Raw genomic sequence first — 27324 nt, 5'->3', positions numbered from 1 at the left:
TACATTCAACGGGAGTTCTCGTTGTCCAAATAATCAACAAAGTGCCTACGATCTCACACCTGGCACCATTAGTTCCGCTGGGATGAGACGACTTAAATGAAATGCCACGGGACAACTCGGAGAACTCCTAGAAGGACGCAAGGAGCTTCAAGAAACTCACTCAGATGACGTCACTACGGCAGCGCAGAGATTCATTGCACGTAGAAATAGCACAAACTTGAGACCGCCTTCACCATAAATTGCGAAGAAACTTGCCTGAGCAGAGTTCAAGCAAGAAGCATTGCGGCTTTTGGGCTGAAAGGCGCTCAAACTATGCTTCATCCATAATTACAACTCAACAGTTTTATCATCTACACGTTCAGGCACGTGTGTAGCCGGCTTTAAAGTGTCCTCGACGCACCTGTCCGACAACCAATTTCAGTAATTCAGATTTCCGTTTGATATTTATTCGAGCGATGTTTAATTGGTGTTAAAAAAAATTCGGTTTGCTGTCGTCGTGGTCCCATGTGGGTAAGATTCTGTCGAATAATAATTAAATAGTAATAAATCACACTTAAGAAACCCGCAAAATACATGAAATGAAAATCCAAAAATAGCTTTGAAAATCGCGCGCGCGTTTGTACGTCGTGAATGAGATTCGGGGGACCGCACGGACTTGTGGGTGAACGTGATGCTGAAGGAACGAATCAAGTATCAAAGACGATACACGAAGGAACAGTCGCCTCTGCTGTTTCATAAACGAAATGTGCTCCTTCCCAACCCCCACCCCCTCCGGTACACCGTAGTAATTCCTTGCAGAAAGAGACCCCAGGCAATTCATTACTGCGATGTTGGCCGGATTCCGAGGCACTCTGAGCTACATAAATTGGAAGCAGAAGCTCCGCGCAATGCAACAGCGGCTCATGTACCGAGAAAATATGTTATGGTCGTGACAGAACTACGAGGGGATGAAACAGCATCTCCCGACGGACGCCACCTGAGATCGTAAAAAGCGAGCGGTATAAATGGTTTGTGGTACGTTAAAAGTTCGTTCAGACTAAGAACACGTCCAAAAACACGCGGTTTACTACTGAAATGAAAAGGCCGTATCTCGAGAAACGCCGCAAACATTTTCGTTGTGGGCCTTGAAGAATTCTTTTGTTTTAAGTGAACAGCTGAATGCTCTGAAATAATCACATTCGGAGGTGCAGAAATTAAATTATCCGCAGTCTCTCTTCGAGTCAAGGTCACCCTTGTTGCTAGGCCGCTGCTCAACCAAGCTGCGCAGAAGCAACATGGTGCACTGACGAGCGTTGTCGAACATTACTTCGCGTCGAGACATTTAGCAACGCGCGTGCCGACAGGGGAGTGCGGAAAAAAAGATGGCAGTATGATGTTGGGACGCTCATCGAGCGATCAAACAGCTGAAATTTGGGCCGTGCCGATTCAAAACAGTGCATCAGCTACAACAACAGGACTCGGCCGTAAGAATTCAGGTTCGCCAGTGGCTTCGTCGATCTGCGCGTGAATGGATTCATGTGCAGTTTTTAAGGTCGCGCTCTAAATGGAGCCCTCTGTATATAATTCACACAGTGCACAGTACACGCGGCTGTTTTAAATGGAACATGCCGTATAATGTATTATCACGGTCTAACAAAAAGCCACTAAAAATTAAAATAAAAAAATTATGCAGAATTTTAACTGGAAATCGTGAAGATGCTCGCAGGCTACGTCTGTGGACACGCTACAGATCGATTGTCGGAAGAGGCCACCCGCCTGACCTCTCCCTAAGGACACAGCCGCACCCGGACAGGGAGAGAACAAAATACAGGGGTACTAATTCCAAAATCCAAACCTGGATATCTTATTTTACTTAAATTCCTTTGCACACATATCAAAGACGTGCCATGATAATCATATTCTTGCCGTTTCATCACAGCAAAGGCAAAACAAGTCCCCCCCCCCCCCCCAGAAGTGAGGCATCCCTCCTACTGTTTTACACGCTTCCTAGGATTTTATTCCGATTTCAGTACCTCAGTAGTTCCTTATTCGTCTGATGATCGCTCGCGTTTTAATTCTTAAATCACGGCTTAATTCCGCTTATGATTTCAAGGTGTGCAAAACAGTAGCTCTCCTCATCTCTCGACCATGCGTCGCTCTCACATGCAAAGGTAAGTTTCTGTACTAACAACGACCAGAATATTCGACCCGTTTTCATGTAAACGAAAAGTCCGGCACCACCGGAAGGGAAGTCTGTCGCTGGATCATATCATCCGCCACTGCAGCCAAACCGCTGTCAAATTCTTTGGTCCGATTTCATGTCCAGTACTCAGTAAAAAAAAAAAAACAAAAAAAAAACAACAACAACTAGAAACTAAACACTCGATCAATCGATGTGCTTTAATTATTTTGGAGAAAAGGAATGCATCTGCCCTCGCCGCCATCCACTCACGACGGCGCCCAAATAACTTCGACAGTTCAAACACAATCACTAAATAACACGCGAATCCGTCAATACATTCCATCCAGAGAATTCTGGAGTTCTGACCAGAGCAAGCGAAGATTCTGAGAACCTCACGAGGGCCACATATGACGCTGTTGCATGCAACAGCGCTATCACACTTTGAACCTAATTCCCATCCGAGAACCAATCCAACAGAGAGACGAGCTCCCCCTTTAAGAAAATTATGCGATCCTCGTGTTTTAATGAACACAGAACTTGAATAAGACGGCGTGCAGGAGATAAGAGCACTGAAAAAAATGTGTTTATAACACGAAATGAGACTCAGAACACAGCCGCGTACGCGCCAGTCGACACGAAACACGTTTCACGACGAACGCTGCTCACTGGCGGCATTACGTTAAGTGGGTTTATGGTTTGACGACGTCAGTCTCGAAAACAGTAGTTTGCAGAAAGTATCACGGAAAAATTATGGCAAGAAGGAGCAATGCAACATCACATTTAACAACGACAACAGCCCCCCAAACAGCGCTGTTACGTATCGGCTACGTAACTAACAAACCAATTAACCAACTCCATGAATGAGGCAGAGGCCTTCTTGAGAACGCAGTCACAGTTCAGACAGGCAAGAAATCCCCCAAAGGTCTATTGCCGTGTTAAAACGGCCCGACACCGACCCCTACCCTACGCCAGATGAGTCCAGTCAATCACATCCCACCCTATATCAATAAGATCCATTTTAATATTATCATCCCGCCCACACCTAGGTCTTCGGGGGGCTAGCTTCCGTTCAGGCTTTCCAAACAAAATTTTGTGTTCATTTCATATATCCGTCATGCGCGCTACATACCCCGACCACGACATCATCTTCTCATCATCCTAAAAAAATATTTGACAAAGAGTAGGTCGACTGAACGACGCTGCTCCATGAGTTACTTCGTTAGTTAGTTTAAAACGTTAATGTTTACGTATTGAGACAGCAGCAACGCGCGTGGAGTGTCCGGGTGTGATTTCTACCTCGAATGGATGCAACGAAGCCTCAATGCCTATTTTTTACGTGATATATTACTGTAAAATGTCTTTTAAAAAAGGTCTCCAAAATCCATTAACATTTGTGAAAGTATTTTTGACGGAAATAGAAAAAAAAGGGCACGGAAATGGCGACCACGTGACATACAGAGAACTTCTCTATTACAAAAGCCAACGAACCATTGCAACCAGGCGAAGGAATGTCTCACAGCCGCAGGTACAAATGATGTTCCAGACACTCCATTTTGCGCGCTTAAAAGTGCAGTCACGGCGACGTCTGTAAGAAGTTCGTACTATGTGGCCCTTCATCGGCGTTGAAACGCGACGCCTTGCACGACGAAGGAAGAGAGAGCGATCCGCTACCCCTGGGCTCCCTTACACACGTCAAACTCAGTCGCGGTTAACGTCGTTTGATGTTCTCCCGGGTGCAGCCGAACCAGACACAAGTAAGTGTCGCCTCTCCCGGTACTGCAAAGAGGACGCCGAGTTGTTGCGGCATCACTAATTAATCTTCAGGCAGTGACATTTAGCGAGCATTCCACGAGAGCATAAAGCTTTAATGGCTGTTCGCGTCACCATCAATTCCAAAACAATTTGCAAGCGTCCCCTCTCCCCCGGAGTCTGAGCTGCTCGACACACTCAGGCGCTCTCACAAAACGGGGGCAGCCTCCCTGGTGCAGAAGCTGTTCACCCATTACTTCAAGCGTCTTACTTTCAACTCCTTGCGCGCAATCCGTGGCGGGCCAAATCAGTTTTCGTGTTAGCGCAGATAACACAGAACGAATGTATTTACGCAGGTGAGCACGGCTCAGAACTCGACACAACATAAACCATTTTGTGAACCTTAGGGTTGCATTTCAGTTTTTACGAATTTATTAAACAACCGGGAGGGGCGCACTATCAGAAACAGACCAGATGTTCAAGAAAACCAGAAAAAAGACACCTGGAATTAATTCAGAGCTCGGAACTACTTTCCGGGTCTGACTTAACAATCCGGAATAAAAATACACCCCTCTTCTCTGTGCATTATTAATTGCGGGACACACAAATACACAAAACACTGCACTGGCCACGCGACATGGCGCACATCCTCGGTCCGTTGCCACAGAAACGATTAAAATCAATTTCACTGGAAGTAAAAATCACATATATTATTAAAAAGACTACACGAAGAACGATGCGATGGGCGGGGAACGTAGAAGCTCGCTTTGCGGAGATGTAAAACGGATACAGAATTTTGTTTCTTTGGGAAATCTGAAAAGATTAACACTCGAATCAGGAGTACGTGGGAGGATAATGACACAAATACAGAGTATTCCAAGAAAGACGCTCTAGTTCAAACTGTTGGGGCGTAGGCTCATAAAGCCAATCCAAGTGAATTTACTCTAAAAAGAAAAGGTCCCACCTAACCTAGTGTCTTTTGCTTATTTTATTTTCTAATACACTACACGGTATGCAACGTTTTAAGACTAACATAACCTAACCTAACCTAACCTAACGTGACATATACAAGACCCGACAAACCATCTTGGTGGATCGCACTCAATCATAACAGCAATATTATTTGAAAAAGTCTCACTGGGTACCTTATACGGCCCTAGGACCACGACAGGAATCATAAAGCATAGTAATTCAGCAGAGACCACACGTTCATTCCTTCAATTGAGAAACTATTCACCAGAGACAGTAAATATTTTCTCTTTATCAGATTTCTCGCAATAATAACCAGCCTCTGATCCGTCATCACGGAAAAATAAAACTCTTATCGCGTACTTCAGCGGGTCCGTATGATCAAACAACAAATCGTACGCTTGAAGTGGTTTATCTCGCGAAGAGCTACCCAGATTTGAAATACGGATCAGCTGATAACAAACGCTCACACACTTTTTATTCAATATCACGAAGCTGTAATCAGCTGTCCGCCTTAAGCACTTGTACCTGTCGTGATTCTGCAACGTAAAGCTAATTCACAATAACCATTTTTTAAAAAACTATTTTAACCAACTTTTCATTACAGTCAACACAAGTTGTTCTGGACAGATTCCAGAGCGTGAATTTCGCCAGCTCTTACGCAGTGCTTCGCCCCTTCGGAAGAACCTGCCCTTTGCCACTCGTACAATCCCATCGGGCAGCACTCACGACGCACTGTCAATATCGGGGCTCGTCGCTCGCATCTTCAATTTCAGCTGTTTCAAGCGCTTGTTTTCTGGTCGAGTTTCGGCTCTGCAGACCACAATGGGCCTGGCAACATTTTGAAGCAAAATTCTCACTTCTCACTTCTCTTCAAAGCTCCGGTAATCGCCACTTCCACTCCGAGACAAGGACGGCTTATTACCGTTGCGCGATTTTATTTGGAACTGCCAGGTTATAAGAGTCTTATTTTAAATCCCTTGTATCTCAGGGGTGGTCTTCTGGGTTCTTGCGATGTGGAGTATGCTTGTTGTATGCAAACGTTTCGGGGCATCATCTTCAGTGCTGAAGTGAAGGGACTCTGGCTGGTTGCCATGATTCTGAGGCCTGTGCTGACTCGTAATTAAGATCTGATGGAGGGATTCAATCATACCAGTGCTGCACATTCAGAGGGCCACGCAAGGCCCCTACTTCTTCAGACTGCTGTCATAACGTGGGCGAAACAACCATCTTCAGTTTATCGCATTTACATGGTCAGGACCAAGGACGCAGCAGAAAGAGAGACGCGCGAGAGGAGGTAACCCGTCCATCCACTTGCCACGGTCATCGCCAAGAAAGCTGACAGTGGCACAGATCACTCGTAGAGACTTTCATATTGTCTTTTTTTATTTTTAATGTCGTGAATTGCATTTGTTAACATGGCGGAAACGAACCAGAAAATCTAAACTGCTACAAACTAATAAAATGTTCGAAAACTGTAACCACAGCTTCAGACGCCAAAACATTGACACACCGATCGTTCAGAGGAAGATGAGTGATCCAGTGCTGGCAGGAGATTTCAGAGACGATTAAGGCGAGAAACCGTGAAGTTACGCCTCTGAAGAATTAACGGAGTGCGGGCCCACATCTCGCAGGAAGTAGAAAGTCACGCCGTATAATAAAATACAGGCCAGGGTGCCATGCCGGATATACATCACGGAGCAAATGCAATAACGCAGAACAAGAACACAGGTTGTAAATTAAGTTATATTTCAGAATCGTACTTCTTCAGCCAAGCGTTCACGCAGATTCGCCCAAAGGAAATTAGCACATTTCCTCCGCCTTTCTCGCAAGGTTTAGGGTACGGGGCATTCAATACGATGGTTGCGCGACCTGCATAAATAACACAAGTAGTTTTTCTTAACTTCCAAGCACAGACAGCTATTACCAGAATTTGAAATGTGTACGTAGCAGCCAGCAAACCTCAAATTGCTATGCTGATCGCCAACATCCGGAACGGATAGGCACTTTAAGAAGAAGGAGGCGTTTCTTACGAACTTGGGCTGGAAACGTTAACACTTCGTTCATACATTCGTCATTTTTAAAACTCTGCCACATGTAACTAGTACTTTCAAATTTACCGCGTGAGCGAACTTCTGAGGTGGGAGGTATATCAGCGCCACTCAGGCCCAACAAGATATTGAAATTACGAGTGACAACAGATCTTCTAAAACCATGCAACTTTTGTTTCAGGATTTATCTTTATTAACGCAAAAAAAGCATGTCGGCCCTAAAAAACATTATTTATAAGCGAAAGACTACAAACAAACAGAGAGAGAATACGCACTTAAGTTACTTTTCCCGAAACATAAAATAAAATGACGGATTGGATGATACTTAGATTTCTTTTAAGACACTGAGTTGGTTACAAATGCGACCCGTGTGACAACCAACGCCAAGTCCGACGACCCATGGGTAAAAACTAAGTTCCAGTGTTGGCCTTAGGACCTGAAACAACAGGCCTACAGCATAATCAACGCGAGATCTGTGCCGCGTGAAGGAGGTTTTATGGGTTCTGGCCAAAGTTGCTTCGTTCTCAACACACACAATTAAAATAACGCCAATAATAATCGTTACCTGTAAAATCTGCGTGTACCTTCGCTCGCAATGGAAACAGTCACCAGCTTAAAATCGATCAACTTTCGTTCCAAACTCCTTAACATCACAAAACACCAAGGATCCGCTTCGAATGAAAACACTTTACTTTCTCGGGTCATTACGAGAATGTAACGTTCCTCTCACGAAAACGCTGGAAGAAATTAAGTGCATGAATCAACTCTGGAAAGGACGTACAAGTTTAAAGCAGAGCCTAATTAATTATCTGGTAAACAACTCAAAGTTGAACCCCGCTGATATCAAAGCCAGCCATTTGACAGGATCTACCACGATGATGCTGAAGATGAACAACACAGGGTCATCCCCAACACGCAACTGCCTTCTCGCACCGCCTGTCCAACAAATTGTACGGGATGGTCGGGGAACACAGACGCTCCTGCACTAGACCGAATTTGGGTCGAAGCACCAACTAACCTGACCTCCTCAGTCACTCAGAGCGCCTCCAACACAGCTGCAATCACGATGCAATATAATTTTATGCAGAACGATCCAAGCAGTGAACACAGCTCGCTGCAAACCGACCGAGCCCCGGGCTACACAATGCTGGGGGAGAATTACAGGACGGCACAAGACTTGGTTAAATTTAAGGGCCCTACGGACTTGACTTAAACTCATACAGCACTGGCCTAGGATGTGTAAGATACAAAGGGACTGTGTCGTTACGCAAAAAGAATATTCCATTTTGAGTGTCAAAACAGGTTTTTCATTTACAACTCAACGACAATCTTAAACCAATCAACTCTGAGTACATCAACATCAACACTCACTGCCTTTGAGTCGTGGTTAGAATCGAAGCGTCTTGCTGACGTCACAACCCGTGAAGAACGCCTTTGAATTTCAGCGAACTCCAAAGCGTCTATTACCTTTCCAGTCTATTTAACATTCAAAGTGGAAAATGTTTGCGTGAAACGAATCTTGAATACACCTCGTGCGCATAATTAGGTTGTGTTCGCCTTAAATCAGCAAAGCCATTCATTACTGTCATGCCATCTGATGTCTGAATGCGATTAGTACGACACTAATTAGCTTCGTGAGACCAAACGAGACTCGAAGATGGGGGTGAACAGCGAGCGGTCCGCTTGCAGATGCTGGCTGGCTGTCAGGGCATTATAAGGCGTAACTTAAGAGAAATCTACGACACGGAAACTTCTTGGGCACTTGAGAATTATTGAGCCGGCCTCAAGAACTTCCTTCTCCGGAACCGGATGGTTTATTACCGATTTGATCAAAGCCTATTCTGGGCTGATTCACGGCGCACTCGTTCAGCTGAAGAGGTCATACAGCGTAAAGTGGTAGGGATTTTGGAAAGGCTAACGAAGGAAGTGGTCGTCGCCTATTTAAAGTTACTATCCCTATCTGCCTAGCGGTTAGAACGCTGGCCTTGTAATCCTGGGGTCTCGGGTTCGAATTTATAACTTGTGTTGGGCAAGGCCGTGGTCTAGGCAACACGGAGTTTTCCTCCGTGGCATCCAAACAATTACTCCATTCACACACAGAAGAAGGCAATGGCAAACCACTTCTGGATCATCTGCCAAGAACGTATATGAACAGGTCCCAGTCCGAGAAAAGGATGGAAGGATCCTGTTCATATGGACCTGTCGTCACACAGAACACTACAAATAAATAAATAAAATCCCTTCATTACTTGGAGAAACCGACAGAAGACGCGACACTACATCATTCCAGAGTATGAAGTTCAAAAACAAATCACTAGACTGTGACCTTCGGCATTGAACATCTTATTTCTGTAAGATATGCGCTTTAATATCATGCTCTCTCTCTCTCTCTCTCACGCAACCACGTGGTCCTGACGCTGGGCGTCCCGTCTCGTTCCGCAGCCCCCCTCAACCAACGAACAAGCTCCACATTGTTCGATTTTCTCAATTACTTTGTTACGTCATCTCTCCTGGCCCCAAATACCTTCCCGAACGCGCGAGTCTAAGATAAACAATCCCATGCCACGACTGCATAAATATGTTCCACAACCGCGCACGAGACGCCGCGCGCCACAAAATCTGGTTCCGCCATTTCCCGAACAATCAGAATTCTCTCGCGGAAAACAATGAGAAATGCCAGGATGACCGGTCTCAGACCAAGGGGGCAGAGGCTTCATGCGGGGGAAAGCGGGCAGACAGAAACTCGCGTATAATCACGAAATTAACGTAGGCATATAAGCAATCAACACATCGCGAGACACCATTTCGAAAAGTATCGTGTTTCTTGAACACACTACGTTCTGACGTCTTCATAATTATTTCGGATTGCGGGGAAGGCGCAGGCTCCCAATGACCTGGAGTCCTCCCTTCATACTCCGTCGTTCGGCTGGCTGTTGGCACGCCCAGCTGGTGTTACCAGCGACCTCAATCAACTGTAGAACAGCGAAAACTAAGTCGCTAGTACAAGAAATTGTTCCTGGCACGGAGTAAACCAAGATTATGGGTTCTTTGCTTTATACGATACCAAATTAACACTTTACGGGTGGCAACACTGCGTTCTAATAACGAAGTTTAATTTTTTACGGCGTTAACTTCGTGCTACGAACAAAAGTGTGTTCTGCTGTCCCTGAGAACATCTTGAGTTTTGACATGAATATCGACGGCGACGTATTCCTGGGCTGTTCACAGCCCATCATAAAGAGGTCGCACATCTGTGCTAACCTGCTCAGTCGCATCTTCTCGTTTCATTTTTCCGACGCGGCTGACATGCTTACTGTTTCTGGGACAGAGAGCGAAGTCACTTGATGACATACCGCGACGCGTCGAAACAAGTGTTTTAATACGACAATGCGTCATTCAGATCCGCGTTCAGCAGGGATCAGGCTGCTGGACCAAACACGTCACAAACAGACCACTCACTACGCGACACACGCGAGCGGCGGGAAATTGAGTAAGGGGCGGTAATTTCCTCTCTCCAAGAGGGAAAAAACAACACAAAAATCCTACCTCCGTGTCAGTTCCTGACTTGAGCCAACAGTAACACGTCCGTCGCCAGACGTAGAGGTCTGACGACGTTCTGAGAGCTCCTGAGAAAGATGTAACGCCCGTCTCTTATGGAAACGCAAAATCCATTACCGGCTCCACAATACTCCGCCACTGACACCCTATAATAAGCCAGACGAATTCAGCTCACATCGGCAATTATCGTAATATTATCTGTCCCCCCCATCCGAGGGCACTCGGAGACGCGTGGCGACAGAGCACTGGGCACCTAGACCGAGAACAGCCAGCCTCACGCTCCGGCCGCTGCGTTCCAGGTAATATTAGGGGTTGCAACGCCCTTTGGATCGCGGTGGCAAGAAAGAAGCGACAGTTTCCATGCCGGGAATCGAACCGCTGGGATGCAACAGACACGGATCTACTTTGCAGGCGAGCAAATGAAAACCCTCCTTGAAGCGATTCCGTTGTTTTCCGCGGGTTTAGATTTATCTGCGCGCGGGTGGGGGTGGGGGGTTATTGATGTATTACCCCATCTGTAAAGTATTCTGATATGTTTCATACCGAGACGTGTAACTAACGTAAGAAAAAGGGGTTTAGTTTCTCAGTAAAAATCATGGCCACTAAAAATTAAGCGCATTTCTCTAAAAACACTTATTCAGAGACACTTGGTGATTAAGATTGAAAGAATCAAGAAATTAGCTATCGCTGATTTAATTTATGAAATAAAGACACCCTGCGTCGGTCCGTCCCTGCTGCACAATTAATTAACTAATTAAACACAAAAACTTAAATTTGAGTTGTTGGTGCTGAATGTGGCAAAGGAGACTCGTGAAATCAAAACTTCTGACCATTTCAATCAACCAAGTTTATCACTTTTTTAAGGGCTGCAATAACAACTGTAACATGGATTTAATTCGTGTTAAAACTTCTCACACTTTATCAGTTTCATTACAACAACAGAACTTAATCATCTGACCAAAATTCGAAACACGGACGGCGCAAGGTACGAATTTCAGAAACATATCTTTCCAATTTGGCCCACAGACATTACGTGTCCTCCTCCTTTATCTGCCAGGCGGCAGTCGTCGGTCGTAAAGAGACCGCGTCTCTCCGAAGTCTGCACACATCTCGATCCCAGAGTCTGCGGTAAACTCAATGTATCGCATAATCACAGCAGCTTTGGCTCTGACTCACGTGGAGACCCGCGATGTAAACATATCTCGAACATATCGGACAATTTCCTCCTTTAAGCGATTCCACTGGTAACAAACTCCATTGCTCTTACTGATTTGCGAATCAACTTCGATTCCCAAGGACGGACACCAATTTTGATTTCCGAATCAGAGATTTATACATTAACTTCAGCTCCATCAAAACCTAACCTTGTTAAAAGAAACGCTAGTATTTCAGGCCCAACAAAACTTTAATAAAAACATTCTGAAACATTTACTTACTTCAGCTTTATGTACACGCCGTATGCAGAGTTTCAGCCGGAACCCAGCGACTTACCTGCAACAAAAACGAAAAGTCAGAAAAATCAACACACAGAACACGGGCAAAAAAATTACTTCACTGCGCGCAGAACTCGCGAATGTAATTCCTGGCGAGTCCAACTGGAACCGTGAGTCAACACATGCATTTGGACAGAAACAATTTCCACGGACTCTTGTGTACCTGTGTGTCGTTTTAATTAGCTAATTGCCCCACTACTGAAGAAGCTCCGAGGGACCGCATTTTTAAATTTACCATCTTCTTCAACGCGGTTGTGAGGAGTACCCCGCAGCCAGCAAACAGACTAACACTGTAATCGACATATTTCAGACAAAAGTGTTTAAAAGAATTAGTGTCTTCAGCAAGCATTTCCCCCGTACGACAAAACACTACCGAGACAGACAACGGTTGTCGGAGCGATAAACACAATTTGTGATATGTAAATGTGAAATCTGCAACATCGGTTGTTCTGTGATGCATCAAAATCATATCCTCCCTATTGCGCGCACAGTATGATGTGTTACAATTTTCTGAAACAAAATTTTTTTTTAAAAAAAAGCATAAGCGAACGAGTTCTGCAACTCTTTTCAGTTTCTGGTATCTTAAACGCCAATTGGAAACACCAATTCATTAGCCGGTGCTTCTAACGAATTCTCAACGCATTCTGTGGCCCCGGGGGGTTTCGCAAGACCTGTCCCTGAGCAGGGCAGCAGCACACAGGTAGAAGCAAGTGCTGACGCGGTCCTCCGTACATATTTTTTCCATAAGAGCCTCGGACGTGAAACGTAACAATCCTTAACAGCACAATTCAGAGTAAAAGGCAATCCCGCCTTCGTGCTTAATTACGCACTTCGCCATGAAAACGTATGGAGGTGCGAAGATAAAGCTCCATACATTCTTTTACCTAGGCACTAGACGGAGGTAACCTTCACGCTTTTCGTGCTTTACCTCAGGACAAGAGTCCAATGTCCACTGGGTCGGCCAGTCTGAACGCAAATCTGGCGAAGACAGAATCGAACTCCGGTCACAATGAAAATGCCGAGCAGGAGAGTGTTTTGGCGTTAGGATATGAATACCGCCCTGTCGCGAGGCAGGCACCCACAGCCCGTGCCAGCTGAAGGGTCTTCCTAACTAAGAGCGACTTGAAGGCAGGCAGACAGACAGACAAGACGCCTCCGGCGGAAACCGCAATTGCCAAGACAGAGGAACCTGTGACGTAAGCGATCGGAACGAGCACTGGAGACGCATTGTTTGAGCAATAAACAGTTGAAGTGGAAACCGATCGGATCGCCCTGAGTGAAATCACTTCTATTCACCGCATTACAATTGAACAGTGTTTCCAAGCCTCAGTGGAGCGAACTCAAAGATTCGTAGTTAAGTTTCAAAACTCGCTCGCTCCTTTGTTTCCCAGAACAGTTCTTTGTCTGCTACTCCCAACCGACGCGAACGACAAACATCGACCACCAGGTATTTTCGATTTCGATTAATCCAGTTCACATCCATCCTGTTTCCTGAGAATCCATTTCAATATTATCCTCTCCACCTACACAACTACTGGGACGTCTCACGGTGTACACTTCCTTCAAACGCCGCGTCATTTCCCTCTGTCAAGGGACGTGCTCGTTTCTCACGAAGATCTTGGCTACTACAAACACGTAAAATTAAACTGATCCTGCTTCGAGCCCCCCCCCCCCCCCCCAATGAATCAGGTTGATGGATTGGTCGATAACATGAAGGAACGGCGAGCGAGCACTTTGTTGTGCCTTGCATCGGATAAATGGGGCGACTGCGACGTATTCATCACACACGACGTTTAGGCAGCTGACTGAAGTGATTTCAGGTCATTTCACCGATATCCACCTTCACAGTGGCCGTGCGGTCTGAGGCGTGGGCCTTGTGCCGCTTGGGTTCGAATCCCACTCAAGCCATGGATGTTGTGCTGTCCTGTGTACAGGTAGAGGCCTTGCGACAGGCCGATCCCTCATCCAGGGAGTCCTACCGAATGTCTATAGATCAAAGCCAACGAAAAGTTGGGAGCTGAAGTGCTCAGGCACTTGAAGAACGAGTCCTACATAATAAAATAAAAATACTAATATCCTGATATTTTTGTCACAGTAATTTCGACCGAACCCCCCAATTTTAATATCGGGGTGCCCCCCCTCAGAGGGAGTAATGGAGGGGGAGAATTCCATTCCTTATATTTGTTACCTGAAGTCGACATGGATGTGCTGTGTGAACAAAGTCCGATCGACATCACTGGCGTACAATAAAGCAACACGCGTACGCCTGAAGAAAATCTTGCAGACAAACATCTTTCTTTTTCCCATTTCACACTGACTGTTTCATACAACCTCTGCATATGATGTGACACATTTAAATGACCAACAACAGAAAAACCAAATATCAGTCCGAGGGACGCATCGATCTCACATAATATCGACCCCTCCCTCCACTTAAAGAACCCGAGATCCAAACTCACTCACCTGGTCGATCGATTAGCGTTACTCGATCCCAGGGTCATTCGGCTCATTAGACGAGACCGCCTCTATATTTAGGTGCAGGCGAACGCAGGCAGAAACGATAATATCTGGACCGCGTGAAAAATGCCTCTCCACCACCGCCGAAACAGCTGAGGGCCACGGGTGACGTGTTCTGGCGCCCAGCGTCTTCGGGTGAACGGTAATTAAGTTTACTTTTATTTACACTTGTGCGTTCTCATCGCGCTTAAGATATTAATTTCCTTACAGCTATTTTAAAATTTGTTAGCCGATCAACATCAGCCGGAAGACAATAAAATCCTCAGCGAATGCGACCAATGAATTTACTTACGGTTCCATTAGGAAGAATAAATAAGCAGTCGTCGTCATCTGTTAATTGAAATTGAAGGCCGAGGCGTGCATTTTTAATCGCCTCGCGGGTACCGTGAGCGTCGAGGCACAGAGCCCGCCCCGTCCTTGCCCTGCGACTCAAAATTCTGAGACAATGAACAGAATTCGCAGCCAATTAATTAAAAGTCGCAGCTCGTCTCAGGTTTCATGTCAGAATTTAATTTTATATGTGCAAGAATTTCTCGCCACTGCTCACAGATACATTAAACAAGATAGGAAATACACGCACAGCGCAATAATTCTATCCCTTCAACGATGCCAGCAGCAACCAACGATATTAATTTCCCTTCAGATGAAAGGAACACGATCTGGACAAACCGATTTCAATTGATTAGTTGCATGAAAGTGGGACTTAAAATCGGAGGGTGCAAGGAAGAGCGAATTAAAGTTGTTTTAATTTCATAACTGATGTGGAGAATTATAATTTCTTACGCTGGTCCAAGTTAAGATTCAAAGGGCTCAGCTATGTGCTCGTAAAATTCTGTAATGCGGCACTGAATTTAACAACGCGAGGTAATTCTCAACAGGCGCTCAGCAGGACCGAGAAATTAAGTGTAATTTACTTAACGCGCGACGGAGAAAACTGTCTGGCTCCCAAATTCTTTCTTCCGGGAAAAGAGTTCGGAGCACCAAGCGGAAGTCAGACTGAGAGGGCACTAGACGGGAATCGAACTCCGGCAGTCCGGCCTGTAACCAGTTACGCTCTGCTCTATCGACTGAGCTGATAAGAATCATTTATTGAATCTATTTTCATTCCTGATTTCAAAAGCGGAAACTCTACACGAAGCAGACGGTGAGTGCCGAAGGGTAAGAACCAGGGCGTGATTTCGGATAGAAGATAACGTTCACGTTATCAGGAGTATTCGTATCTTTATAATAGCGATGACGCTAACGGAACGCGTACGTGTTTTCATTAGCAGATATGAAAATAACTCAGTAGAGTACAAAACAAACAGAATCACCCACAGAAAAGCAGAAAAATCATATTACAAATCACGACAGTCGCGAAGCAGTCAACAGGCGACTCGCCTATGGTGGGCCGGTCGCAGTGCGTAATTTCTAGATTGAATTTCCCTAGAAAGACACGACCAGTTGTCACTTATTTCCGCTCAATCCCTTATCAACCTATTCCTCCCTTCACCTGTTTCTCTTTTGTTTGAGTCCTTCCGTTCTGACGCCTGCAGAGAGCGGCGCTGTGTTTCCTCAACGTAATCTCTGCCTGTCACAAGTTGTTCCGACTTCATTTACCAAGGACGTCGAGTCGTGTCTTCCTCCTTGTTCCACGACTTGCCTGCCGCCTCGGTTCGTCAGTGTGGACCGCCGAAACAACCGATGGCCAATAGTTCCTGACTTTAAAACCATGGACATCGGCCAGTTCCGATCTCGGCTATCCTAAGAGACTAGTGATTTTACTCAGACTCTCCGGGACAGTGTTTTGAAACAGGTCACCCAAACTCAGTCGCCATTCATGAATCATTTTCCAACTTCGGGACAGCCATTAAATAACAAAAGGATCAATCAGAGCCTCCATGTCACGTATTCACGTCCCATTCGACGTGTCATGGCGTCTGATTGACGCAGCGTCACCCAGACACTGGTTAGTGACGCCGTAGACCTGTTGATTTGGCTTCGAATATCGGCCGATGCCTGGATTTTCACGTCCCCCCCCCCCCCAAAGCCTCTTCACCTCGCTGAGACATATTTTAGGACAGCATTATGGAACCAACTGTCCAGAACCAGCACACTTTCGTCGGCCGGAGTTTGTAGACTTTCTATTACAGAACGTGAAGAAATCGAAAAACGAAAATACCTCTACGACTTGTAAATTATTTCCGTGACACTGAACCCACTTAAAACACACACGAAACGGTGAACCCTAGAACGAGGCATGAACGCGCCTCCCCATAAAGATAACTTTATTTTTCCTGGGCGCATCTGCGAATACGTTTTCCTCTCCAGATCATGAATTTTTATCGCAGGTCACCTTTAACCTGTTTATCCCTATAAGAGAACAAAGGCAGGCTGCTTTTAAATCGATAAATCGAACAATTCATTTGCTTTAAACAGAATTCAGCACCCAACACAAAGGCAAGGTGTAATCTAATTACTTCATGCACACAGCCGCATTTGGTGCAGTAAAGACACACAGACCACAACGCTCTTCTGGCTTCCTAAGTAACACCATAGCGACCGGCTATGGGCTGGACGACTGGGGTTCGATCCCCGACGGGGGCAGAGGATTTTTCCTCTAGCCTCTGAGTCCAGGCCGGCTCTGAGGCCCATTCAGTGAGTACTCGAGTCCTTTCCTGGGGGTAAAACGCGGCCGGGGCGTGACGCTGACCACTGACCCCCATCTAGTGCAGAGGTCAAGGAAGGGAGGAGCTATACCGCCTCTCCCCCCAAGCGCCTGCGGGACGTAAGAAGTGCGATCCACCGAGGCTTGCTAACACGCTTGGGGGACATGTTTATTTACTCTGCCGCGCGGGTTGTGGCGATGGGAGATACCGTCAGCTGTTCTCCCAATTGAAGACATTTTCCCTTCCGCCTTCTTTCTACAGTTTTACTTCTCTTAATATATTTCTCTTTCTTGCTTTGAAACAGGGAACACGAAAATGCTCATTTGACGGAGCTCCATTACCCATTAGTGCATGAAGGGCGTGGAGGTACAGTCCGGCGCGTTCGTTAACTTCGGCACCAGACGGAGGTGAGTGACCAGTCTGAAGGCAGCAACGATGGAATGAATCGATCGAGATTATCCTCGATAATGATGCACTTTCGATGCGGGCTGAAGGCACGCCATCAACGTAGAGACCCGGAAGAATATAATGAAGGGAGAAATACAAAGAAAGACAACGATAAACGAGAGGAGGAACAGTGCACGAAGCATACTTAAGTTACATTTTAAGCCCTCTTAACAGAACAAGTGGCTGATGGACGTTCAGTGTCGTATTTCGCGGTCGGCTCGGTACATCTCGCAGGGTCGAATTCTGCGCCCGAAATCGCGACGACTGCCCAATTCTTCTTATTCGTCTTCTTCCATCAGCCGAATGCCTCGTACACGCCAGCCATCAAATCACTCAATTCAACGCCGAAGAAAGCATCAACGTAACCTGTAAGTTAGTTCAGCCGCCAGTTCCTTGGAGCGAGACGCGGTCGGCCACAGCTGAACTCTGACCTCAACAGACACTCAACAACATAGAACAAGCGATCTTATTTCACAGCAGAACGCGCTGAGGCACAGACGAAAAACTGCATCGGGAGCTTTTGTCGACAACTTCACTTCATCTGCATTAGAGAGCGTGGAGTGCGCCGTTAAAGAACTAACAGCTGTCAGGAACTGATGGCACGGGGACAAACAATGGTAAAGGTACTGACAGGTGCCCCAAAATACTGAACACCACGAGTAAGAAGTTGGCTGTCTTTTGGGACGCTGCGCCGTGTAGTGTGATAGAAGTTCGCCGACGTTTCAGAGGTAATTACTGTCTTCACCATCACCCTGATGATGGAGGCAGAAGAAAGGCCCTTGAAACATCGACAAAGCGCTACCAGACTCTCATATTCTTACTCTAAATAAGCGAAATGAGACGCTCCTACAGATCAATGGGGAATATAAAAAATTACACATGCCGAAGGCACTACGTCAGTCGCGAGGTGTCACATGGGACCACCTGGACGCATGTAGAACCCCGAACCCTTGTTCAGCCCCCCGCATGCAGACCGAAAGGGTGCTCCAATGGGCTGGCCATATTTTCAAAATGCGTTCTTGCCCACTTTACTGTTTAAAGCAGGTACACACAGACACACAACGAGCGGAGAAACGAAAAATATTTACTGTTAATTTCAAAAAAAAAAAAAAAAAAAAAAAAAAAATGGCGCAGTGAGGCCGACATTTTACGACATGCACCCATTAAAAAAAAACAATTGTCTACTTCTTCGTAGAAATACCGCGTTGTGCATCTTCAAAGTTCGGGCTGAGAAGATGTCACATGCGAACTGCAAAATCTGTCTAAAAGCCATGGTTACGTGTACCAGACCGATATGAGGAAATGAATTCGACTTTATTTGTGCAAAGCGATTTTCTTATCTGTGAACTGAAGCAGTAGGAGTGCGCAGGACGGGTGACGTCATGGATCGGGCACATCAGAGCGGTCGCAACTTGCAGTGTCTTCGTGTAGCAAGAGTGAAACAGTCGCCCGCGGTACGCCGTACGCAGTGCGGCGACGGGCAATTCATTTCGCGAGCAGAACGGGCATCGGCGACCTACGTTACCATGTTTCCATTACATTTCGCTTTCCTGCATTGAAAGTCTGTGATAGTAAGCGTTACCACACAGCAGTCAAACGAAGGCATTTGTCAGCGTAATTTAATGTGCGGGACCAGCGTTTGAAGATGCGTATTCATTAAGGACGCGGCTCGTATATCTTCGCTTAATGCCCGTCTGCAGGGGGTGGGTCACAACACTTCAAACATAATTGCAAAACACAAGGAGGGATCAATTCTGTCCGTGCGAATCTTCTAATTCTGAGATGGGTCACTGAGTGCAATTAGTGAATGGGCGAAACGTGTAATTACTACGGCACGAAAAAAAAACACAGGCACGGAGAAGGGCCGCGTGCCTTCGTGAGTTTCGAAAAGAAAATTAATTAATGATACCCGATGGGGAAGGAAGTTGGTTTTGCGTAACTGTCTCTGTCCCATAGGATGGCGGGAGACGCTAATGAACAACCGAGCTCATTAAAACGTAAATTAGATTACAATTCATCTTGGCAGTAGACTCCATGCGATAGCATTAGTCAAAGGAAAGGTAAATGAAATCGGTTGTCCGGAGCGCTGCGCCTTCCGAGTCGCAATACAACCCGGCGAATGCATCTAAATACAACTACCGAGAGCTCGACGGCTTCTGAAGACATTTCTGTTCAGAGAGTGTGGAAGTAGGAGTTGTGTTCTGGTGCTGAGAGATGGAGACGAACAGCGGCTGGCTGAGCGAGCTGCTGTGTCAGCTGATTGCCCCTGGTCACGTCGTCTCACCGTGCAGAGGGAGCAGCGCGAAGGCCGTGCTGCTGGACTGCGAGCTGTGGAACTCGACCCACGAAACCGCGAGGTACGAGGACTTCTTGTGCGGCGCCAGCTTCTCGCAATGCGACCACTGTGCCGGAAACTCCACGGCCGCCATGCTCAACCTGACACTGCACCTCCTGCCGTCGCTAGTCGGCGAGTACGACGTCGTGTGGGCCAGAATCCCCACCGTCTTCAAATCCACTTCCTGTGGCTTCTTGGATATGTTCATGGACTGCGGCGGTCCCAAAAGTGTAAATGTGACGATCAGGGGCAACGATTCAAGCCCGGAAGAGGAGTTTTCTGTGTGGGGGGAAGGCGTGGGGGAATACGTAAAGTGTTCGCTGCAAAGTGTCTTGATGAACGTGGACGCGGGGCCAGGTGATGCGCGGGAGGTATCGGACTGGGAAACGCACCACCACGACTGGAGCTTCCTGTTTGTGTTGGTTTTCATAGTGGCTGGGGGAGTGGGGAACATACTCGTGTGTCTCGCCGTCTGCCTCGATCGCCGGCTGCAGAATGTCACCAATTACTTTCTGCTCTCCCTCGCCATAGCGGACCTTCTAGTAAGCCTCTTCGTCATGCCACTAGGTGCGATACCGGGCTTCCTAGGTAAGTTACTTCCAAGGCATTTCCCGACAGACAAAGAAGCCATCCCCTCTTGATATTCCGGCAGCACACTGACCCGAAAAGAGAAAGGAGGATGGCTCCAGACAAAACAGAATCGAACCTACGATCTCGGTTTACTCGAGAGAAATATTTCACACACATTACAGCGCGATTACGTCGAACGCAACATTGTTAAATTCGCATTCAAAAACTCTGGCTCAATTTCCGGCTTCAGGGAAGTGGTTTCTTCACTTTGAAAAAAAAAAAAAAAAAAAAAAAATTCCCCGCGCGCCAGTTAAGGAATTCCTCAAATTCTATACACAACTCCCACAGTCGATATTCCAAAAGACAGGAAACAACTCGTATTGATAAAGTCCGTGCTGAATGAGAATAAAGTGGCGTACAGAACTTCCCTGAACCTGGAGATGACGGCCAACGCTAAACACAATGACTCGGACACTTACGAGAGAGATTTTTAATTAATCATTTCTCCTGACACGACAACAAAATCAAAAGGAACAAACTTGGTCTGACCTTGACGCTTAATCTGTTACTTCACTCAACCGAAGATACGCCAGGGGTTGCAATTAAAAAATAAAAACTGAGACTACAAAACCTCGGAAATCAAACAGAGACAGACGTACCAAAGTTAACGAGTTTTAAGATACGGCTCGGTGGCATAAGCGGAGCTGGTAGGTACATGTGAGCGTAATTCACGAACGACCAACGCTTACATCGCCTCTGAAACACATTCTTCTCGTGTCTAGAATGCATTACACTGACCGCATTTTGTAGAAAAAAGTCAGGGACACTTTTTGTACGTCGCACGACGTTTAATTAAGCAACCGCTGACGTAATGCAACGTCCAATGGGAAAAAAAGATTAGGAAGAAAGTTGTGGTAGCGACATATTTTAAAACAACTCCTCGAATTCCGTCAAAATTTCTGAAAGAACACACAAAAGAATAAACAGTTTACGTTCCCCGGTCGGGATTCAGCCCGGTTTACAATAGTTTCGGAAACAAGACAAATAAAGTGGCTACTGGAAGTAACCAGTTTATGAAATCGCTCAGAAAGCGATTTAGGAACATCAAGTTTTCAAACCGAAGTTGATGTGATTTAACACTTGGAACAAATTAACACTGCTCCAATGTCACTATTAAAATCCACCAGTCTATCGCAATTTCCTGACATGTCTTACGACGCAATAGTAACACCCATTTCATTGGAAACAGTCGAAATGAGTAATGCGAACGGTTTAGAACAAACGAATACCAGTTCGAGTTCATGCGAGCGAAAATTCAATAAAGCGACACACGCTTCGACATAATGCAGCCACCGAGCACTTACAAGCTAGCTTGAAGAGAAATCCGAAAATTAATTATCCCTGCCATCAGATTATCCGACGACAATTCTCGAGCACAAACCCAATCAGCAACATTTATTGCAAATACTTTAACAAGCGCGGGACACAATATTGGATTCCGACTTCTTTTTTGCAAGAACGTCGTGTGTCGGTTCAGGGGGCCATTAAACGCGGGTGGGCAGTGGCTGCGCCATTCCATCAATTACTGCGACACCGAACGACCGACCGCAGACCCGGCACGAATTCCGACAGCGACCTTGCCAACTGACCACAACAACATAACGTGACAAGTGAGCCACTCAGAAGCAATTAATGTGTGTTAGATTTAATGTAGATTATTTTATAATTCAATGCAGTCAATGAACGTAGCCAACTTCCGGGGCACGAATAACAAGATGCCGGAAAAGCTTCTTGCGGAATTAGGTTCGGGAGATAATTAGACGAGGTCCGCTGTCGAAATGAATACGATGTAAGGCCTTCGAGTGCTCCAATTGAACTTAAATAACGATTAAATGCGTTGTGATGCCCCCCCCCCCCAAGATACTGGTCTGGGTGAGACATGAACCCAGGAGCACTCGTCGTCCCACGAAGCACAGTCCATCAGACACCTAGTGAATTCCTTAACGAGTCCGTTACTGTGTTCAAAAGAACCGCCATTTAACCACGTCCTCTGGCAGATGAATCAGTCCGCGGCAAGAACTATTTCTCGAGAACTAATTTTATTATCATGCCCCCATCTACGCCTAGGTCTTCCAAATAGTATTCCCCCTTCAGGTTTTCCGCCCTCAATCGCATGTGCGTGCCTCACCATCAAGGAGTCCACTCTCTCCTAATTTCCTCTGTCCTCGGAGCAAATGTTACACTAAGCAGTTTTGTCGGCCTTGAGAACCGCTAACCGAGATGTGTCGTGCTTTTCCTCACCCCCTGGAGAACATTACGACGACAGTGACTTACGCCAGACCACAACCACTCCCGTACTAGTCCCTGCCGATTCATTATTCCTCGAGCTGGGCGCCGTGGCGGACAGTTTATACAGCGGAGCAGAAAAGTTACAGTGTACAGGCCTGTGGGCCTACCGGGTGTTCCGGGAGTTCGTAGTCTGTCTCAAAGCAAAGAGTAATTTAAAAAAAATACGCCTACTACGCGATATTCGCAATGTCCGGCGGGGTAAATCCATGATTTGAAACGTAGGAAGTTATGCGATCTGTTCCTGGCAACAGATCCACTTCATAATTATTTTATCAACATTTCCTAAGATGAAAAGTGGACCTCCAAAGGCCTACCGCATATTTTCAGTATCCCGCGCAGATAACGACACGGGACACTCTTTGTTGTTAGATAAACCATAAGTAAATAATAAATATATAAGTAAACAAAATAAATTCAACAACTTCAACGCAGTAACACGAGGCGAAGCAGCAAAGGGGAAATGCAACCGGGGTTACACGTAACTGAGGTTCTACTACACCTCAGTTACTGAAGAGAATTGCATGACGGGAAATCTCTTCTTTACACGAAAAGAGACAAAGACCCAACCGCAAACACAATAACAAACCGGCATTGTGTCCTCTTGTTTGGTAAATACGTGCTCTGCTGGTTACAACGAACACCTGTTCAAACGTTCTCACTTACGCGACAGATACCTCCAACTATTACCAGGAAAAACTGGTTATCCTCGCTCGGAACTAGGAACAACGCTTCTGGTTGCATACCATACTTGAAAATTCCGCGTGAGAGAGCCAGGCTGTTGTCAGCGTTGCTTCGAATTCGAGGGGTCCAGAGTTCGATCACACGTGTACATAGGCTTACGACACCCATCCGTTGTTGCATGAGGACGGAGCGCGTTCGTCCACTTTCCCAAACCACTGAAATCCACATTTTGGTTGCTTATTAAAAGGAGCTGTTTCAACTGCAGAGTGCTCTGCGTCGAACGAGATACGTAATTACCATTAGTAAGGATTTTGAAGGATTCTGTCGCGACCTTTTGCAAGGTGCCCCATCATTACCGAGAAGAGACTGAGGAAAACACCGCGAACAATCATTTGAGATATCTGATAACCCGGCCAGACTTCGAGCCGGAAACCTCAGAAACAAGGGGGGATGGAGTAAACTGCACGAGGAGCGAGATAATTTAACTTTTCACCAAATATCATCACGGTGATGAGGAGGATGAGAAGGGCGAGGCATGTAGCGCGCATGGGAAGATGACAAACGCTCAGAAAAAGTTGGTTCGAAGGCTGAACGGAAGAGACAACTTGGCAAATCCGGGCGTCGTTGTGATGGATATCAGGGAATAGGACGTGGGCATTAGGAGCCTCAAATTTTCGAAATTCGACAGAAATGCAGACCAGACAAGTTCGTTAGTGCTAGCGCCGGTGTATTAGTGTAATGACACTGTATATTTCATCCATGAGTCGCAGGACATAAACACGTCAGCTATGGGATGGCCCAGCATCAGTGGAGCCACGAGACGCCGTCATATGATACACGTCCTCTTAGGTTAATCTGAGGAAGCCCTTGCTTCGAGGGAGCGGATTACACGGCTTCAAAGCCACACAGCACAAAGAACCAGGAGACGACGAGTCCTAACCGACATGCTCCGCCCTTTGTACAACCGAAAGGTTCACAAGAACCAGTCACCGGAGCCCACGCCCTTACAAAGCATTTCTTTAAAAAATCATATTTAATATTATACTCCCATCTACGCCTAGGTCGGCAAAGTGATTTCCTCTGCTAAAATTGTTGTTCCCACTCTTGTGTCCCACCATGTGTGGTATAAGCACTGATCTGTTCTGCGTCGGCAACTCGATGTCGATGTAGTAGAAGGCTGCCATGCCTTCCTGCATAAAAGGCGTTAGTGAGAGACGCTGAAACCACGTGACATATTTCGCGTAAATTTGGCACTGGAGGGGTTGTACGCTCAAGTTCGTGAGCAAATTCAATTTTTCTACGAGCTGGTACATACGCGTGATCACGTGACGTACGCAGGTATGCACGCACCCACGCGTGTATCAACGCCTTTACGACTAAAACTTGTAGCAAAACGCCACAGCTCTCGTCAGCCCCCGTAACAAGAAGACGGGAATCGCTAAACGGATTTTCATAAAATTTGACACTGGAGGGGTAAAGGGCGAGCTGTACGACCAGCGCATTCAGTGCTGTAGATTTTTTTGTGTTCCGTAATGAAAAGTGATGTTTATGACGCGACATTATTTCACAATTATATAACCGCTGGACTGACTGTGACGAAATCCGATGTGGCGCCCCCCCGCCCCCGACTGTCCCGTCCGCTTTACCCTATTTTATAAAAGAGCATCAACAGGCTGAGAACTCACCACAATCTGGAAGGCAGATGTCAACGTTTCGGAGAGACACAACGTCTCTGTCTTCAGGGCTGAAGTGATGCGAGGTTATTTTACCCACAACTGATTAAAACTACAAGAAGAGAAAATGGGATCGAACCGAGGAACGATTTTAATTACGTGTCGAGCAAATTCGTTCTGGAACACCCGATAACAGTAATGGCTGTACTGAAGTGCGTCTGGAACAAAGCCCTAAAGTCACTTTATAGAATCAGCTCCATTTATCAGCGCTGTAAAATGGCTCCTCTAATGGCGCGTTCGTCGTCTCTTGTTTATGACGAGGTGACGTGCTTGTTTGTTGCTGTACCTTCAAGGTCTAACCTAATTGCAGTTGCTTTGAATAAAATCTTAGGCACGTATCATTTTCATTTGTCACAAACAATATTAATAATCAAAGCACGGAACTTCTAAGGCGCGAAGTTTGTACTTTAATTATTCAGATTAACTTCCAACTAAGTAAGTCAGCCTCTGCATCCATTCGGGTCCAGTGAATGGCCGGACGGATCCATGTACTAATGGACATCTTTAATTAGCGATAATGGCGGATTTATTATTCAGCGTAAAAACGAAACTGGATTCGGTGGAAGGAAGGAACAGAGGTCAAGTTATGAACGCGGAATGACGTGAATGCGCACAGCAAGGGTCCGTGGGGGTGGAGTACACTTGCAGACCGACTCGGTCTATCTTGAGAACAAGCGCAAGCCGACAGGTCAGATGGAAGATATCGGGTAATTCTGTCACATAATCCAACAGTCTATAAACTCCAAACACGAAACATCTGGTAGAGCAAAGCACAGGAGAAACGGGGCGAGTTCAAGTCTGAATTCGTGCCGGCAGGGGCGCTCGCCACGACTACCTGCGCCCAAACCCCACCCCATCGTCCGGCGCACAACCTTTGCAGCTGAATGAACGTCGTCAAAGAAACAACAATGAATCCTAATTCGCGTCCCGGGCAAGTCAGCCATTTGTCCCGACCAACGCTCGTGAAGGAGCACGACCGCCTCCTACCCGGTCCCTTTCCTATTAGGCGATTCTGAATCGCTGTCAGCCGTTGTTCTGATGAACACCAAACCTCGACGAAACTCTTGGAACGTGTATTTCACACGCACCAGATGCAACACGACTGGAAAGTACAGTCCGTAACAAAACACGCGCGCACTTTCCACGCGAGTTCTTTGCAGGTTTGGAATTCTGAACGCTCCTAGCGATACAAAGCTTAGGCGTCTCTCTCAGGTCCATAAATTCCACCGAAACACACAAACACGCGTTTCAAACATTTTTCCTTCTTTTTTCTTTGCTGATTCAACTGTTTATCGTAAGCTGACTGCTGAGAGAACAGCAAACATTCATAGTGAGTCAGAAAATTAAAATTATGGCCCACGAAATGTACGTCGAATCCTTAAAGAGAAAGGGAGATGTCAGTTGTCATTTTTCTCAGACAACTTCAATTTCTAGCTACAAATCATGTATTTTAATGGCGTTAGTGCCGTTCCATCTCACGTTCCATCGTTCGTCCGCCATGTTGGTAAAACAATTAAAGGACGAGTTCAGAGTAACTTCTATTGCTACATCGTCGATGCCACGTTTAATCCAAATACGTCCAGCGGTTCTCGAGTTAAATCACGGGCACGGACGGACAGACACATATTCAACTTTTCGTGCGCATTCTGCAAAGAACGCAGGCGATGATATTCAAAACTGCAAGTTGAGTTTTGTTTACGACAGCGACCACATCAGATTTTCATTTGAGAACGGCAGTGACAGGCCCACACAAACGATGGAGTCACTTCTAGAATCACGTCGCTGACGTGGGAAGAATTTCTACAGATCGTGTCGAGTGCATTCCGCATTCCTTGTATCGCAAATGAGCTACAAATCACGGAACGGAGAATTGCGAGTAGTCGACCTACACCGCAAATTCAATTGTGCCACTCACAGACGGAAGAGGACCTCGCCCATTCCATCTATCCAACAAGAGGTCCCCAACTGTACAGTGCTCTTACACGGCGCTGTAATGCAAATACGGGGGACATCTTGGCTACACAAGAAGCTGACGAATCTTGTATCTGTCATCTACAGAATAC

General features: G+C 46.2%; 2 protein-coding genes across 2 annotated transcripts in view; one reads left to right on the top strand and one right to left on the bottom strand.

The window, feature by feature from the left end:
* Window positions 1–27324, bottom strand: part of Rpn2 (Regulatory particle non-ATPase 2) — a 233167-nt gene that overhangs the window by 24276 nt on the left and 181567 nt on the right. The gene's annotated exons all lie outside the window — the stretch shown is intronic.
* The window catches only part of 5-HT2A (5-hydroxytryptamine receptor 2A), a 40610-nt gene continuing 32309 nt past the window's right edge, over window positions 19024–27324 (top strand). The window contains exon 1 of the mRNA XM_087343421.1: window positions 19024–20516. Coding sequence (XP_087199547.1) covers window positions 19808–20516 — 709 coding nt within the window. The 5' untranslated portion in view covers window positions 19024–19807. The remainder of the gene's footprint in view (window positions 20517–27324) is intronic.

The sequence above is a fragment of the Zootermopsis nevadensis genome, unplaced genomic scaffold (genome assembly GCF_977971745.1).
Source record: "Zootermopsis nevadensis isolate Lab colony 2312 unplaced genomic scaffold, Znev_1.0 Znev_ptg000005l, whole genome shotgun sequence".
Taxonomy (NCBI): domain Eukaryota; kingdom Metazoa; phylum Arthropoda; class Insecta; order Blattodea; family Termopsidae; genus Zootermopsis; species Zootermopsis nevadensis.
This window is presented reverse-complemented; position numbering and strand designations above follow the sequence as displayed.